This window comes from Aspergillus neoniger (assembly GCF_003184625.1).
Source record: "Aspergillus neoniger CBS 115656 unplaced genomic scaffold BO87scaffold_20, whole genome shotgun sequence".
NCBI lineage: Eukaryota > Fungi > Ascomycota > Eurotiomycetes > Eurotiales > Aspergillaceae > Aspergillus > Aspergillus neoniger.
Window position 1 is genome coordinate 480,486 of NW_020291148.1, and position 16,611 is coordinate 497,096.

The 16,611-nt window shown below is 48.8% G+C and overlaps 3 protein-coding genes across 3 annotated transcripts; 2 read left to right on the top strand and 1 right to left on the bottom strand.

Annotated features, from left to right (window-relative positions):
- Nucleotides 1-1,250: 1,250 nt before the first annotated feature.
- On the top strand, nt 1,251-2,983 carry BO87DRAFT_426990 (glycosyltransferase family 20 protein; the record flags this gene model as incomplete). Its single annotated transcript, XM_025627385.1, has 5 exons — nt 1,251-1,554; nt 1,675-2,050; nt 2,101-2,471; nt 2,530-2,869; nt 2,932-2,983. 5 exons carry the CDS (start codon nt 1,251-1,253, stop codon nt 2,981-2,983), a joined length of 1,443 nt encoding a protein of 480 aa, XP_025478824.1.
- Nucleotides 2,984-8,505: 5,522 nt separating this feature from the next.
- On the top strand, nt 8,506-9,967 carry png1 (peptide-N4-(N-acetyl-beta-glucosaminyl)asparagine amidase; the record flags this gene model as incomplete). Its single annotated transcript, XM_025619518.1, has 3 exons — nt 8,506-9,041; nt 9,100-9,500; nt 9,552-9,967. The coding sequence occupies 3 exons, from the start codon at nt 8,506-8,508 to the stop codon at nt 9,965-9,967; spliced, it is 1,353 nt and encodes a 450-aa protein (XP_025478825.1).
- Nucleotides 9,968-13,469: 3,502 nt separating this feature from the next.
- Nucleotides 13,470-15,343, bottom strand: BO87DRAFT_459945 (uncharacterized protein; the record flags this gene model as incomplete). Its single annotated transcript, XM_025628984.1, has 2 exons — nt 13,470-13,796; nt 13,850-15,343. 2 exons carry the CDS (start codon nt 15,341-15,343, stop codon nt 13,470-13,472), a joined length of 1,821 nt encoding a protein of 606 aa, XP_025478826.1.
- Between the last annotated feature and the right edge of the window lie 1,268 nt (nt 15,344-16,611).

Genomic DNA, 16,611 nt, shown 5'->3' on the forward strand with positions numbered 1-16,611 from the left:
ATGCGTGCCGCTTTTCCCGGAGGGAATTCAGTGAATGATCCGTGGAGATTTGATTTCTTCCTCTCCGGACCAAGGGAGGCTAAAGAGGGTGTGGGAATGATTTGATATGCGACGGCAGGAGCTATGTCTTAAGTGTCACGGGAGAAGAGTGAGTTGCGACGACCCTGAAAATCCCGGGGACAGGTTAGACACCCGAGCCAGAAGATGAAGAAAGCAGGGAGTGGTGACGTTGATGATTGGACCAGGGGGGAAGCCGTCCAGACCAGGGAGATGAAGCACATGCGAAAATGACAGGAACATTCTGGGCTCTTCGGGGGAAAAGGTGTGACTGGAGAGGGGCATGTTCCAAGCGCGAAGGAGGGGTTCGGGCAGGTTCTTTGGGCTTGTCTTGGGCAGAGAGATGCCAGTCCAGTCGCATCATGAGGGATGCTAAAAAAGAAAACAAAAGAGGGCAGGAGAGTAAGAGAGAAGGAGGGGAATGGGGGGGAACGGGGACCCGGATCTAGGCCACCAGGATTATGGTCTCAGATCACAAGCCCGATGCATGGCATAGATGAAGCCAGAGACGCAAGAAAACTTGCCTGGCAGTGCTGCTATAGCCTTGCAGCTTATAGTGGGCAGACCAATGAGATCAATGACGTTGTGGTTCCCGTGGGATCCGCAGTCTCTCCACCGGCACTAAGATAGCGTTTTGGCGATGGTTCTCGACAATTCGACCGGGCGTTGGGTCGCTCTGTCGCGCACGCGCGCCTTGTTTCCGCCAGACAATGGGAATGGTCACCGAAGCACATGGAACACCGGGTTGGTCAATGTTGATTCCGGCACTCCAGACAAGGACCGGGTAATTGAGGGATGGAGACGGGAAGGAAGAGAAAAGTAGGAGAAGAAAAAAGTGGGAAGTGGAAAAAGTGAAGTCACAAAGAGGAAATGGTGAGGGGCAACACGAAATGATATGGAAAGCGGAAAGCTTGAAAGATAAACCAAAATTACCATCACCACTTCAATATTTCCCCCTTCAACTTTCCATCCATCACCACCACTACTCTACACTACACTACTACTACCACCTGCTTGTCTTGTCCCCCCTCTTTCTCATCACCTCCTTTCCCTTTTCCCCCAGCTACTCTCATTATATTACCTTCCAGTCTCCTATCAATTCCCCTCAATTGACTCATCTTATCCTCCACCATCCTCAAAGCGGGGCACACCCCTTTTGCTCTGCTCTCCATTGCATTATCTCTTTCCCCCCAATGGCTGCCAACGGTCATTCTTCGGAAGGCGATCACCGCCTGTTGATCGTTTCTAATCGTCTACCTATCACCATTCGTCGCTCCGGGGGTGGGAAATATGAATTTTCCATGTCCTCTGGTGGCCTGGTGACTGGTTTGAGCGGACTATCAAAGACCACGACCTTCCAGTGGTATGGCTGGCCAGGACTGGAAGTACCTGAAGATGAGGTCGATTCCGTAAAGCAGCGATTGCAGGAAGAGTTCAACGCCACTCCGGTGTTCATGGACGACAAACTGGCAGATCGCCACTATAATGGCTTCTCAAGTACGTATCGTCATGATTCCCCTCTCCACCTGCATCGGATGCGCTTCCGCACCTATCTCCTGCGGCTGCCACCTGGCAGGGCGCGACAGGTCCGTAGCTGTTGCTAATGTGAGCTATCAGACTCAATCTTGTGGCCTCTCTTGCATTACCATCCCGGTGAAATTGTTTTCGACGAAGCTGCCTGGGATGCGTATCGTGAGGCGAACCGTTTGTTCGCGAAGACTATCGCCCATGAGGCCCGGGAAGGGGACCTGGTCTGGGTCCACGACTACCACCTCATGCTTCTTCCGGAGGTTCTCCGCGAGGAACTTGCAGCCTTGGGCAAGAACAATATCCGCATTGGATTCTTCTTGCATACTCCGTTCCCGAGCAGTGAGATCTATAGAATCCTGCCCGTGCGGAGTCAGTTGCTGCGCGGCGTTTTGCAGTGTGACTTGATCGGGTTCCATACCTATGACTATGCGCGTCACTTCCTGAGCTGTTGCTCTCACATCCTGTAAGTGACCACTTGCTCTCTGGCCGAATGTAGGCTAACGTCCCTGGCAGTGGATTGGTCACGACCCCCAGCAGTGTCAAATTCAAGGACAGATCTGTTGCCGTGGGAGCTTTCCCCATCGGCATTGACCCCGACAAGTTCACCGAAGGCCTAAAGAGCCCCAAGGTGCAGAACCGCATCGCAAACCTTGAGAACAAGTTCCAAGGCACCAAGTTGATGGTCAGCGTTGATCGCCTTGACTACATCAAGGGTATTCCCCAGAAGCTGCACGCCTTGGAGGTCTTCCTCTCCCAGCATCCCGAATGGGTGGGCAAAGTCGTGCTGGTACAGGTAGCTGTCCCGAGTCGTCAGGATGTTGAAGAGTACCAGAACCTGAGGGCCGTGGTGAACGAGCTGGTGGGCAGAATCAACGGAAAATTCGGTAAGACTGGCAATGGCAATACTTCTCTCCTCTTGCGCCTGCTAACAGCCTGACTCAGGAACGGTCGACTACATGCCCATCCACTTCATGCACAAATCGGTGAGCTTTGATGAGCTCATCGCGCTGTATGCTGCCTCCGACGCGTGTGTCGTGTCGTCGACTCGCGACGGGATGAACCTAGTGTCGTTTGAATACGTTGCAACACAGCAGAAACGCAAGGGGGTGCTTATTCTGTCGGAGTTTGCTGGAGCCGCGCAAAGCCTTAACGGCAGCATTGTCGTCAACCCATGGAACACGGAAGAACTTGCCAACGCATACCACGAGGCCGTGTCGATGAGTGACGATCTGCGGGCCCAAAAATTCGAAAAGCTCTACAAATACATCTCCAAGTACACCAGGTAAGCTGACGCGGCCTATTGATGAGTATACAACGCATAGTTAGCTGACGGTAATGTCGCAGTGCTTTCTGGGGCAAGTCATTCGTTGCCGAACTATCCAAGTGTTCAACCTGATTGCTGTTATGGACTGCAGCGGTTTCCTTGTTTCTTTTCATCTCCTTCATTCGTTCATTCATTCGTTCACTCATTCATTCAGCATTTACTGTTTATATTCTTGGCGAACACGAGCACGGCGAACATAGTATCTGGGCATAGCGATCTTCCTAATCCATAGATTAAATAAGAATTCGGCAAGCGACACAGCATAATAAAGATACCGCTTAGAGCAAGACAAGACAAGACGAGACACCTTCTAGAAGATTGATTAATAGATACTAGCACCCAAACTAGAGTAGTATGTAGTAGTGCAGAAAACTTAATTCCCCCCTCTACACACCGCACAGCAAGCAAAGCACAGCAAACACACCACCACGCCGAACCGAACATCCATCGAAGAAGTCAAAAACCCATGCTCCCAAACCTAACCACCACAATACACATGACACATGGCAAGAAAAGTAAAATTCAATAAAGCCGCGTACGTTATCTGATACATCCCAACAATGATCATCGGATTATCCAACAAAACCCAACCACACATCATACATCCCTACCTACGCTATCTGAAACGCGTTGTCCAAACTATCTAACTACGTACCCGGGAGGGACAAAGAGCAGAGCGAAGCAGATACTTACCCGTCCCGGGAAGGAAAAGGAAGGGATTATGGGACCCAGTTTTGGGGTGTACGTCATCATGTACATATATGTTGTAGATCATTTTCTTGAGTCAGTTCATACAATGTATGTTAGAGATGAGATTAAATTGTTTAGTTGGTTGCTTGTATTCTAGAAGTGGATAATGGGATAGATAGTAATATAATATGCAATACTTTATATAGTATATTTATAACAATAAAGTGCAGAGTGTACATAGAGGGAAAAGTTAGAGTATAAGTGTAGTAGTAGTACCTACAGATATATAATATACTTCCTACATCCTGCACAGTAACGGTAGTACTGCAGCGGCAACGTCCATTTACCTACCTGCCTGCCTTCATGCTATGCTACCTTAGCAAGAAGTCAGACAGACAGACAGATAGGTCGCAGGTAGTATCAGTAGTGGCGAGTCCACAGTATTGAAGTTATGCTATACGGTATGTGTGCGAATCAAGCATGTATGCGTGTAGTATGCATGTATGTATGTATGTCCGCGAGTACCTGAAGCAAGGAACTGGATCATATCTACTACAGTATGCTGTCTATCTATCTATCTATCTGTTTGTCTCAGGTGAAGATGAGTCGCGGTTGCATCATCACATCATACATACGTATGTATATATATATATCCCTAGACTAGTTTAATCTATATAGTATCTATCTACATATATTGTGTATAGTATACTATAGTATATTATATTGTATTGTAGAGTATAGTTAGCGTATCTGCAAGTAGTATCTAATCATGACTTCACGATGACACGGCCCGCTAACCACAAACCACCAACCACCAACCAACTAGATAAACTAATTAGTACGTAGTCTAGTGCCTCCAACTAAAATGTGGATAAGTAATCTCAGTAACTGACTGTGATCCTTGGGTCACTGAAACCTGGTACAAAAAGATGTGGGTATGAATCTCTGTCGGCTTGAGCCGCGCACAGTGTTAACTCCGTTATCCGTTATTCCGTTGATCTTCTTCTTTCTGCTCAGTAATCCGTACAGTATTGTTCTACAGTATGGAGGCAGGCAGGAACTGAAGAATCCACCTAGAAAAGAGTTGTCGTAATCATGCCAGTTCAGCATCGATAAAAGACCCACCGCACCTTACATTGAAGGATTCTCACCAATCGGGAAAGGGATGGCTCACGTGTTCGGTTTCAAGGGTTCAATTCCGCGTTTAGGTTCAAAAACAGTTCAGTTCGGGTTAAGTGGGATGCCGTAAAGCCCGGGTTCCCTTTAGTTAGTTACTTAGTCATCTGCATAGTGCTGCGTAATCCAACCAAGAAACAACTGATCTCTGGAATTGCAATCTTCTTAGTTCTTACCTGGTGTGAAGGTGGTGCTAATATTAGCCATCCCCATATTTTATTTTCTACTTATCTAGAGTGTAGTAGTGAAGAAGATTTATAGTCAATTGTCTAAACCATGGAAATATACCTCTGTAGAATAGAATGTCCTCAAAAACAAGAGATGAGATCGTCCAGGGTCTCGACCATCGATGGAATGGAACACAAACCCGAGAACGAACTGGAAAGGGTTGTGACTTTCTCTCGCAATCAATCTACCACTTACTAAACTCAGAAGGAAGAGGGAAAAAGAAAAAGCAAAGCCACACATAACCGGATGAGGTATCCACGCCAAGCCCCCTGGCCAGGGTCTAGGACGGTGGTATTGACTGTTGACACCTTGGACAACAAACAGAAACGGGTTTAGGGCCATGGGTCTGGAAGCTCCCTCTAGCCAGATCTTGTCTCATGCCAAGACGGACGCTTGCGCGTCTCCGCCACCCATCGTCCTGTTTAGGAAGGATGCCGTAATCCTGTAACGCCGACTGGTTTTATCTCCGTTGGATACTTTCCGCTTTGAGTTGGTAGGGAGGAAGATATGCGGACACTCGGAGAAGTCGGGTTTCCGGGTCTTCTTTTGATTTTTATTTTGATTTGTATTTTTTTTTTCTTTTGAGTACTCTCGGTATAACTGTTATCGACTTCAGGTGTTCAATCAGCGCCGCCATTCTGCTGAATGATTAAAACCAATGGCGTAGGGTTCTCTGGATGTGTTATATGCATGAAATGATTGGCCTAGGGAATTCCTTTTTGGAGGGATGAATAAAATGACGGTGGAAATGAATTGGCGATTTGTGGTACATGAGAACTGTCAGAGTGGGGATTCACATTCATCAGGGTGCAGATGCCGCGTGTGCTTCTAATGCTAAGAAGATAGGGCGCTGGACAGGTCGTCTTATATGTACAGAAAGGGCGTTTATGCGTACGGACTGCCCAGGGCTTGCTTCAAGGGTGTCGTGCGCATACGGCGCGATGATTGTCTTCTGATCGCTGTGTCTATCATGGAGTCGTCCTCCAATTGAAACATATAGAAGTCTGCCGTGCAAGGCGCAGTCTGAACCCTGATCAAGGTTGGCTTTTATAAGTCATCAAGATCACCATAATCATCGCCGGCCACACGACGGCTGAAGTCTGTTCCGGCTAGGGTTTAAATTGCTCGTCTTATAGGAGGGCTCATTTAAAATGACCCTCACATCCTTCAAGGCCACGACGTCCCCAGCATATAGTTCGACGCCAGCATACGATGCTGCGCCTCCAATTGCTTCTGTGGCAGCTTTCCGAGTAACTTAGCTGGCAAATAGTGCATTTCTTAGCCTTACATGACTATCCAGCTCCCTCTTATTTGCCCAATCCCTTCGTCCGCCAGAGAATCGGCACCCAAAATCGGGTTCGCCTTTATCCGTGATTCGTCAGCTGAGGGGAATTTGGTGAAGTGGGTTGAAAATCCCAGCACTGGATTCAATACTCGTAAGGCTACGGGCCATGCCGCTCTGCCAAATTGCCCCTTCTGGTAGAGGTATTGGAGTTTCGTGTCTGAATAGGTGTTGGAGTCATGAAATTTCCCTCCTGGTGGAGGAAGAGCTCCTTAAAATTCTGTTGATGGTGTGCCTAGTATCGACCATTGAAGTGGACACGACGTGCACGGAGCACGGTCGTTGCGCGTGGTAGCGTACGATGGTGACATTTTTAGTCCGTTGGTCAGAGAGCCGCGTAAGACAGGCAGGCTGACGTCGAACGAGATCCCCATGGTGCGGACCCAGAGCGCGGAAGATTGCGCTCGACAGTTACCCGATCGGGAGATGCAAATCTTCTGTATAGCGGGACAGGACCTCCACGGGGAGGGTGTGGTCGGGAAGATGATGAAGCTCTGAGGATCATAGTGAAATCTGTGCAAGGATTGCGTAGACGAGGTTGAGGAGAAAAGCCAGTCCCAATGTCAGATCGCGACGTGCAACCCACGCGGACATGGCCAAGCTTTTTGAGGGATTCATCAGCAGGTGTGTCTCCTCTCTGTAGGGCCTAGGAAGAAAGTGGAGATAGAGAAAGAGGGTGGAAAAACATAGTCTAAATTCTATCTACCAGTGGTCCATACTAGTATAGTCGTATAATAGTTTTATTGGGCAGTATGGAGTTGTAGTTGTTTTTTGTAGAAGCAGACAGCCACACCGTTGTTAGCATAGAAGAGGTCACGATGGACAGGGAGAATCGACATCGGGTTCAAGAAGTGGAGCCTGAAGTTCAAAGATATCGACCTAATCGGATCGCGACAAGGAGTGATTGACAAAGAAGAAATATACTTGCGGGAAAGTTGGGGTCAATAATTGGGGAAAAGATCGGAGGAGAGTCTGCAACGTATGGATGCAGTTTGAGAGTCAACAGAGGGTTTGGGTTTGGAAAGGGCTGGCTGTACGGGCAGAAAACCATACTGATCAACATCAAGGCAATATTGCCAAAACCCGGGAGGAGGGAGCCATGCTACTACCAGCAGGAGAAAGAGAGGAAAAGTGCGTGGCAGTAAGTGCGACGCAGCAATGCAAAGCAGCGGACCGAGGAGAGCGAGGGTCTTGGCCATGGTTCAGTTAACTGTTTCGGGGCGGGACACACGCGGCTTGCGGTGCTGGCGCGGGGCCCTGATTGGGGCGAAGAGCTCAAGGCTGACGACGCTTCGCCCTCGCTGCTGGCGTGGAGAGAAAAAGCACCAATGGCCAGAAAAATCATCACCTCTCCTGTGACTAGTCAGTCCCTCGGGAGGGACTCGTCGTCGTATTACTACTAGTATTGCGTATTGTTCGGCCACGGTCTGCGTAACTGCTTCTCGACTCTCTCTTAGCAGTTTAGTTAGTTACCTTCCCTTTCTTCCCTCCCTCCCTCTCTCTCTACTCTACTCTCTCTACTCTCCTCCCTCCCTCCCCAGGAACTACTACTTCCCTACCTCGTCGTAGGTATCTTCAACAACCATCCCTCCTCATTCCTCTTCTAACCGCTCTCTTCCTCTCTCTCTTTCTTCCCTTTCCCTTCCTTCTTTTCTCTCTCTTCCTTTCCTCTTCGCTCCCCTTTCGGTTCCCCTGCCGCCCGCCCACTCCTCTCTAAACCAAACCAAACCAAACCCTTCCTATACCCTTTCGGTCGTTAAACACTTTGACATAATATCATCCATTCTCACACTACTCGATTATACTGTAGCCATCTCGACAACTGGCTTCAGTATCCTCCCATCTGCATCACCACCTTGATCCCTCCGTAGTCGTGGCGGTTACGTTGACCAGCGCCAAGCGTGGCGACCGCCTGGCTAGGCTGTGCGACTATCATTACAATCGACCGACCTGACGGACCTTCCCACCTACGACTACCTGGCCTGTGTCGACATCACTCTTCCATCCATCCCGACCTTCATCTCTTTCGTGTTTCCTCACTGCGTCTGGAGACACGTTACTAGTCGATCTTAAATACCCAGGATTATCGCAAATCACCCAATCTGGAGATTCACACGTCTTACACTTGCTGGTGTCGTTGACCCTACCCCCTACCACCATGGCGGACGGTCGACACCACAACCCGGCGCTGCAGCCTGAGAACTTCGACGCCTCGGAACTCACCAACGCTTTCGAACAATTGATGCGCAACAAGAGATTCAACCAGCTTCAGGAACAGTCCCGAGCATCCTCCCGCACACAATCCCCAGCGCCCGCGGCTATGTCCCCTGGCCTGTACCCGCCTCATCCCTCGCGAGCACCACCACCACCGCCTCCGACCGCCGCCCAATACCCTCCTCAAATGCCTCCGCAAACGTCTGCTCAATCACCCCTACTCCGCAGTCTACCTATCGTTCCTGCTCCCCCACAAGATCCGGCTTCCCTCAAATTTCGCAACCTTCTCCACGTTCTTTCTGTAACACCGACCAAATATGAGAACCCAGGCCTTCTGGATGAGGCTCTCGCCCATATCCCTCTCGACCGGTTGTACTCGGAAGCAGAGGAAGAAAGTCAGATTATGCAGGCTCAGGCAGCTAGTGTAGGAGGAAAGCCGGAATGGGGATACCAGGACTGCGTCATTCGGGCGCTTCTAAGGTACGTTTTTCTAATTATTCAATCGTCCCATGGGCTTTACTAATGAATATCATTATAGGTGGTTCAAGAACTGCTTCTTCAAATTCGTCAACAATCCCCCATGTGCTCGATGTGGCTCGCCCTCAATCGCCCAAGGAATGACTCCCCCGTCGCCTGACGAGACCGCGCGTGGTGCCACTCGTGTCGAATTATACCGATGCTCCGAAGGAATGTGTGGCTCCTACGAGAGATTCCCCCGCTACTCGGATGTGTGGCAGCTGCTGCAAACTCGACGGGGACGTGCCGGTGAATGGGCCAACTGCTTCAGCATGTTCTGCAGAGCCCTTGGTGGCCGTGTACGATGGGTGTGGAACGCCGAGGATCACGTCTGGACTGAGGTTTACTCTGAGCATCAGCGCCGCTGGGTGCATGTAGATGCTTGTGAAGAGGCCTGGGATCAGCCCCGTCTCTACACTGAGGGTATGTGTATCCGGCTTCGTCTGATTTGACATTCGCTAATCATAGCTATAGGTTGGGGACGGAAAATCTCCTACTGCGTTGCATTCTCGATCGATGGAGCCACCGATGTTACTAGACGCTATGTTCGAAGCCCGACACGGCATGGCAAGGCCCGGAACCGTGCTCCTGAGGAGGTGCTTGTGTGGGTGATCCACGAGATCCGGAAGAAGCGCCGGGAGAATCTCTCGAAGACGGATCAGCGACGCCTGATGAAGGAGGATGAACGTGAAGAGAGAGAGCTGCGCGCCTACACTGCGTCTGCCCTTGCTGCCGAACTGAACAACCTCTTCCCCCAGAACACCACCACCGGGCGCCCCGAGGATCAGAAGACGCCCGCCTCGCGGCAGGACGTTCCCATGGAATGGCTCGACACTCGGCAGAGGAACCATGGCCATTCTGGCCCCGACGGATCGCACAACGGCCGGTAACTTTGCGCGTGTCTCAGCCCTCACCCCCCATATTGTCACCTTGCGGCAAGTAAGGCTCGGTGCCTCTTGATCGGTACGCAGCGACCGGTCGGGATTTCGGTTCCCCGCAAGGTACGACCCTACACGACCACATAATCTGGCTGGACCGTTTCTCGATGGACGACACATGACACGAGATACACGATTGGCCTCCGCCTGTTATCGGATTCACATCAGCGACATCGCATGTTTCACGACTCGCTACATCTTCCACTGCTAGGGAGCATCTCCGTATGGATTCTAATGACACCTCTGCCGGCGTCCGGGCTCACGTCCGGACGAGAATCGGGTCGTTTCCCGCCCAGCCGCGCCCGAGGCAACCGCCTCGGTCGGCGGGCTGCGAATACTACTAGTGTTCGCCAACAACATTTTTTGTTTAGTGATGGTCTTTGATCATCCTATTCTATCTACTCATTCATTCTGGATTTCCTTTATTCTGTGACACTTTGTTCACCACCAGATCATTTCCTTTCCTTTATTTATGATGCATTTTCAGGTTATATAATCGGATACCTTGGGGAAACGGGCAGGTTGGGAGGCGCGATCGTGACAGGCTTTTCATTTGGATTCGTTTTAGCCTTGAGCATTTCCTCAGCTTCTCCATATTAATTTCCTTATAATCATTTCCAATTTTTTCATTCTCATTTTCATCCCGTGTTCTTTGTTAGGGCGCATGCCAAGCACTGGCGTTGGCCAGTCATTGCCGCGTTTATGAGACAGTTGTTTCGGCGCTGGGGTCTGACAGGCGCAGCGGCACCTTCATTTTCCATTTTTGTTCTGACTCCTGGCGATCTCAGATACCGAATTGACATCTACTGATATTATTTTTTACCACCATGCGTAGATGGGAAGATACGTGCGTCGCCCAGATTAAGCCGTTCGTATTGCAATCCAACCAATTCGTACTAAATTAGCTCTGCCCTCTTTTTGTGTCCTTGCACTGTGGATAAACAGATAGTTCGACACGATCATCTTCAAGATGATAATGATATCCACTTTGTCTTGGTCGAGACCCTTATCAAGATCAATAGATCGTAGTTATGGGGTAAACCTACGCCTTGTCTGTATCCTTAAGAGAACGCACCATAGGGACTGACCATCAAGACTTTTTTCGCGCCTCGCCCGGACTTTCCGGAAGTTGAACGGACCCTCCAGGCTTGCCTGCCCCATCCGTCTTCTCCAACAGACCCTGACCTACCCTCATGCAATTATCAGGCCATACGCACATACTACATAGGAATATTATAGAAAATGAAAAAAAATAATAATGAAACATGATAATGAAACATAATATCCTCCACAAAAACACAAAGCTTGAACAACAATAGAATGAAGAGGAAAAAAAAAAAAAAGAACCCTTAATTTCCCCCAACCAAACCACACCAAACCAAACCTACCAGCCGAATTTACTTTCCCTTACCCAATGGAAGATACCCCAAGCCAAGAAACTTCGAACCGAGTGGGAAAGAAAATTCAGGGTCCAACTCTCCAAACCCACACCCCCTTTCCCCTTTTTACTTTCCTAGTTAGTAGTTACCTCTCTCTCTCTCCCCACTTAAGAAACCCACAATTTCAACCCGTCTTAGACTAGCCTAGACCCCGACGACCGTCCCCAAAGGCCAAAACAGGTTACGCTAGATCAAATGAATCCTTGGGGGCCTTTTTTTCTCCCCGGTGTAACAAATTCATACGTAGTATTCTATGTCCGGGATATGTATGGATTGATGCAAGATTATGTTATGCAATTGAACATACCAATGGAAGTTGGTAAGTATGATATGAGAACGCGATGCTAAGGTTTCAGAGATGGAATGGAGGGAGGATGGGTTGGAACGTGGAAACGGGCCAGGTCAGGTCAGGAACGGGTTGGATTTGATCACCAGAACAGGCATCATTATTTCTCAAACTGGAGGTCACGTTCAATCGGTTCGCGGTTTGTGTAGGTGGAGTGGAGTGGAGTGGGCCGGGTTACCTTGTGTAGTAAGTACTACACCGTACTGTAGATACTACTGTAGATGGAAAGATACTACTAGTAGTAGATGCATTGGGATAAGAGGACAGAACGGGTAAAGAAGACAGGAATTACCCGACCGTGTGTGTACACCTGTACCTGACTAGTGACTTATTGACTGTGTCAGTTCGGGTGTCGGATGATGGTCCAAAGGATGAGGTAAGACTGGGAGGGAGAGTGAGACAGGGATGGAATCCGGGTTGTTGATTGATTAATTATAATTTAATTGGATTGGGATTATGGAGAGTGAGTGAGTTAGTGTGTGATTGTGGTGTGGGTATAGAGGGTAGTAGTGAGGTATGGTTTAGGAACAGGAATGTTGTCCATCTACTTTAAGCTTCAGCCATATATGTGTATATAGACATTTCATAAACGAACTATTCTTAATCTTGATATATATTGTATACACATATATTGAACAATCATGTTAATACATAAAGTCATTAACATAAAGAAGAGATGGAAGCAGAAAAAGAAGAAGAGAACCCCGCACGGCAATCCACCAGCTAAGAAAGGCTGATAGCATAAAGAGCTATATTTAGATGGAAATGAAATCGGCGGTGATCTGCACTGGAACGGGCGCTTGTGGTTCGTCGGTTGTGGTGTCATGTGAGTGTGTGATTGTGTGGGAATGGTATTGCTGTGTATTTGTATTTTATTTTGCCATACGTACATGGTGTATGTATGCTTATGCTGCATCTGTAGGTATGTGTTGTGGTGTACTAAGTTATGGAATATTTATAGGGCATGTTCATAAGGGATTCAGTAGAAGCTGTGTATTAGTATATAGTTCTTTGATAGAAGGACATTACTATAAGGTACTTCTACAAAGTTTATTCAATGTTAGGTAGTGCGTAGTAGACATTGAATCTGAACGAAGGATCCTTTTGGTATCATCCTGTGATATATACACATTTACATAGTATATATATAGAAAAAGAAAGCATATAGAAGACTATGTTCTGGACATTTCTGCTTTCTTTCATGTCAAACGTCTCGCAGCGCATGTAACAAGAAGCGATAATACTAGGCACCATCATATATACGAATGAGCTTGCCATTCCATGGTGCGATTGCTCTTGGACAATGGCAAGCAACGAACAAATGCTACAAGTGTACAACCTAGCGAGGAGCCACTGTGCTAATAAGTGGTCGTTCGAGCAAGAAGCCTGATGAGGCAGATGAACAAGAAGATAGGCTTTCACAGAAAAATCAGTAACGATTGACTTCCCCTGCCAGTAGAGGCGTCTCTGAATACAAGGCACTGCCAATGCATTTGGCAGATTGCTACTTGGAGATCGTCTGCCCAATTCAATAACTCTGATGTCTTCAATAAATGTTTATAGGTATCCGCACAAGACATTATGATATCATGTATATACAATAAAAGTGTACCCGTCGCTTAACACGGGTCACACCGAATATTCACAAGAAGCGAATTCTGCTCATCACCTAAACCATGCTCTTGAAGCTGGGCGGTGATTTAAGGAAACTTGCAAGCGACGGCAAAGACTTCAGCTTCGGAGCCTGTGGCCTCTCATCGTCCATTGGCGGCAACTCCGGACTCACGCAGTTCGAATAGAACCGCCCGAGGTCGCCATCAGATGTGGATTCACATGGTGATGTGGGAGTGGCAGGACGCGGAGAGCGAGGTACGTGATCTGTCGAGATGCTGATGTTGTTTCCGAGGTATTGGGCTTGGTTCCGTATTGGTTGTGCGGAGAAACATGCCCGAGGGACAAGGCCTTCTTTGTTGGTTTCGAGGACGGTGACCAGTGCCTGAGTATGTTAGCTAGAGTTATAAAGTAGGCTATACAAGGTTGGTGTCTTACCCATCCGTCTTCGTACACTAGGTGGAGGATAGCTGTTTGACCCTCCTTCAGTCCAATGTGCTCAGGGCTGACAGGGCGGAAATCCATATCGACGCGATACACACGAGCCAATGAAATCGGTGGTGCTCCAGGAGAAGTGGGTATTTCAATAGTAGGAACCTCAATCGTAGGACTTCTAGAAACTGTCGGGGAACTGGAGTTGGTCGATGTTCCTCGCGAAATGGTTTCTACTGTTGCGACATTGGCCTCTGGAATCCTGCCAGTCTCTTCTCTTGGTGGGGTGTTGGACACGGTGACTTCCTTAATTCTGCCCATGTCTGCGCCGACTAATGTCTCAGTCGAGGAATGTAGACCTCGCAATGCGGGATGAATGTCCTTGTTATCCTTGTTATTGTTGTTGCTGCTGCGCGCCTGAGGCAGAGACAAGTATGACCGATGAATTTGGCGGAAGCCATCTCGTATCACACTGTCAGGATCGTGCATGTACTCAGAAGCAGGGCGCGGAACATGTACGTGTGACTTCTGCCAGGTAGACCGTGCAATGTTGGCAGCTGTACGCAGCATTCCGCGGCCATTGGCATACACCTTGAGTGCCAAGTCTTTGATCGGTTTGTACTCTGACTTGGGAGCTCCAGGAAGACGCACTGAACTAGAACGAAGACGCGATCTGGTGGATTTGAACTTGATGGTTGATACACCATTGCAGAAGCTGCTGGCGTACCTCTTCATCATAGAGGGTTGCGGTGGGCTAGGGTCTGGTTTCTCGGCCCTGGCCTTGTTACCAGCTATCGCCTTTTGCAAGGCACGCTTCTTCCGGTGCAATGACCACACGAAGAATCCTAGGATGGCGACGACCGCCACTGTGACACTGAGGCCGATAGCCAACTTGGTAGACAGGGGGGTAGGACCATGCGAGGTACCTGCGGCGGAGGCCGCTGTTGTTGTACTGGCAGGCGTTTCTTTTTCGGTAGTGCTCGAGCGGGTGGGTGTGCTATTGCTGGTTTTAGAAGTGGTCGATGTCATTGTCGTCCAGCTGGCTGTTTGTGTGGGAATGGCCGAAGTCTCCCATGTCGCGCTTACAACAGATGGAGACGGCGAGTTTGGAACATATTGACTAGTCCACGAGTCGGTATTGCCCTGGGCACTGTTGGTGGAACTCCCTTCAGACCACGATGAAGCTGATTTTTCTGTCGAAGCAACAGGACTGGCTTGGGCGGCAGCACCGCCTTGAGCTCCTGCATTGGAGGCACCGCTCGAGCCCGAGCTTCCTGTGCCCGCGCTTCCTGAGGACATATCGCCTGACTGCCCCGATTGTTGACCGTATGAACTTTGCTGACCGTACGAATTGCCCGACGAATACCCTCCGTGCCACTGACCGTCGTCGTAGGTAGATGACGAACCTCCGTACGAAGAATACGGGACGGCGGAAGTTTGAGCTATTTGAACATCCCTTCGAATTGCACCAGAGGTGCGGGTGGATATGGCCTGTCGCATGGTTGTAGATCACCAAGGTCGCACAGAAGATCAAGCATGTAGCACGACGTGAACAGATGGGGCTGGGGAAGAGAAGAAAAATTTGAGTTATATGGCTGCATGTTGAAGTGATATGTATTTAACAGGTCTGATATGATTATTGACGGTCGATCCATAGCGATGGACTGAACAACAAACTGCCCCCTTTGGTGCTGTTAGCTTAAGCTGGGAAGCTGGATGTACATCAGTGGAACTGACTCGTAGATTTGGTCGTTTGTTGTTTGGCTCGGTATGTCGGCTGTCCATTCTTGGGGGGAAAGAGGCATTCCACCAGGCTTGCTCCCCAGTTCATTGGCTCTCAGTGAGTAGACAGCTGAGAGAAGAAGGGTGTATCCGCGGAGTATTAACCGGGGAGACTGCTCGGGAATTTTGGCGTCGTCTGGTCGACGTGAAATGGAGATGTTGAGTTGGCGGAAGACAATACCAGCACCGCATCTCTAGCTAGTTTGTCTGCCTCAGTCTTCCCTCCAATTTTCTTGACTGCTCGGGATAAAAGTCAATGGCACAATTCTCAAGAATGCGAGTCTATCGCTAAAGAATCCAGGTACATGCAATTGATGTCACTCCTCTCTTCCCTCCCATCTATACTTGTATAACCTCCACCCGTCCAGCTTACAACATAGAATATCCCTCCAGGACTGACTCTGTCCATCTTGGATTAAATGAAGATGAACATCTCATCCATGGAACCGATTAACTAGCACCTCATCAACCTTCCATCTCGCAACTCACTCGCCTCCTTGTCAAGAATGTCTACACATTCCTCTCTGCCCAGCCACCAGCCACCACAACAGCCGAATTGACGTATACACACTAGCAAATGCTGGAGGGTAATAAGCTTGTTTTCTTCCAGTAGGTCAAGAAAGAATGCATGCACCTAGCTTTGCTGGTATTTACATCCTACCCTACCCTATACACTCCCACTACCCTATACGCTCCCTGCCATTGACCGTAGAAGCAGCTTCTGGAGATCCCAAATATAACCCATCACGACGCCACCCTCTGTTAGACACATTGCTAGTGCCAGTAATTGTTTTCTAGACAAAAACACAAATTAGTAGGCATAATTAGCAAAGAACAGTCGAGAATAGGAACGGTATCCTTATACAATGATATATATACTACGTTCATCTACCCTAATTATCACTAAATACCTTTGCTCCCGACCAATTGACCTACTACTACAATCACTCACCACTCCAGAATACTACTGATTTCATCTCTCTTCT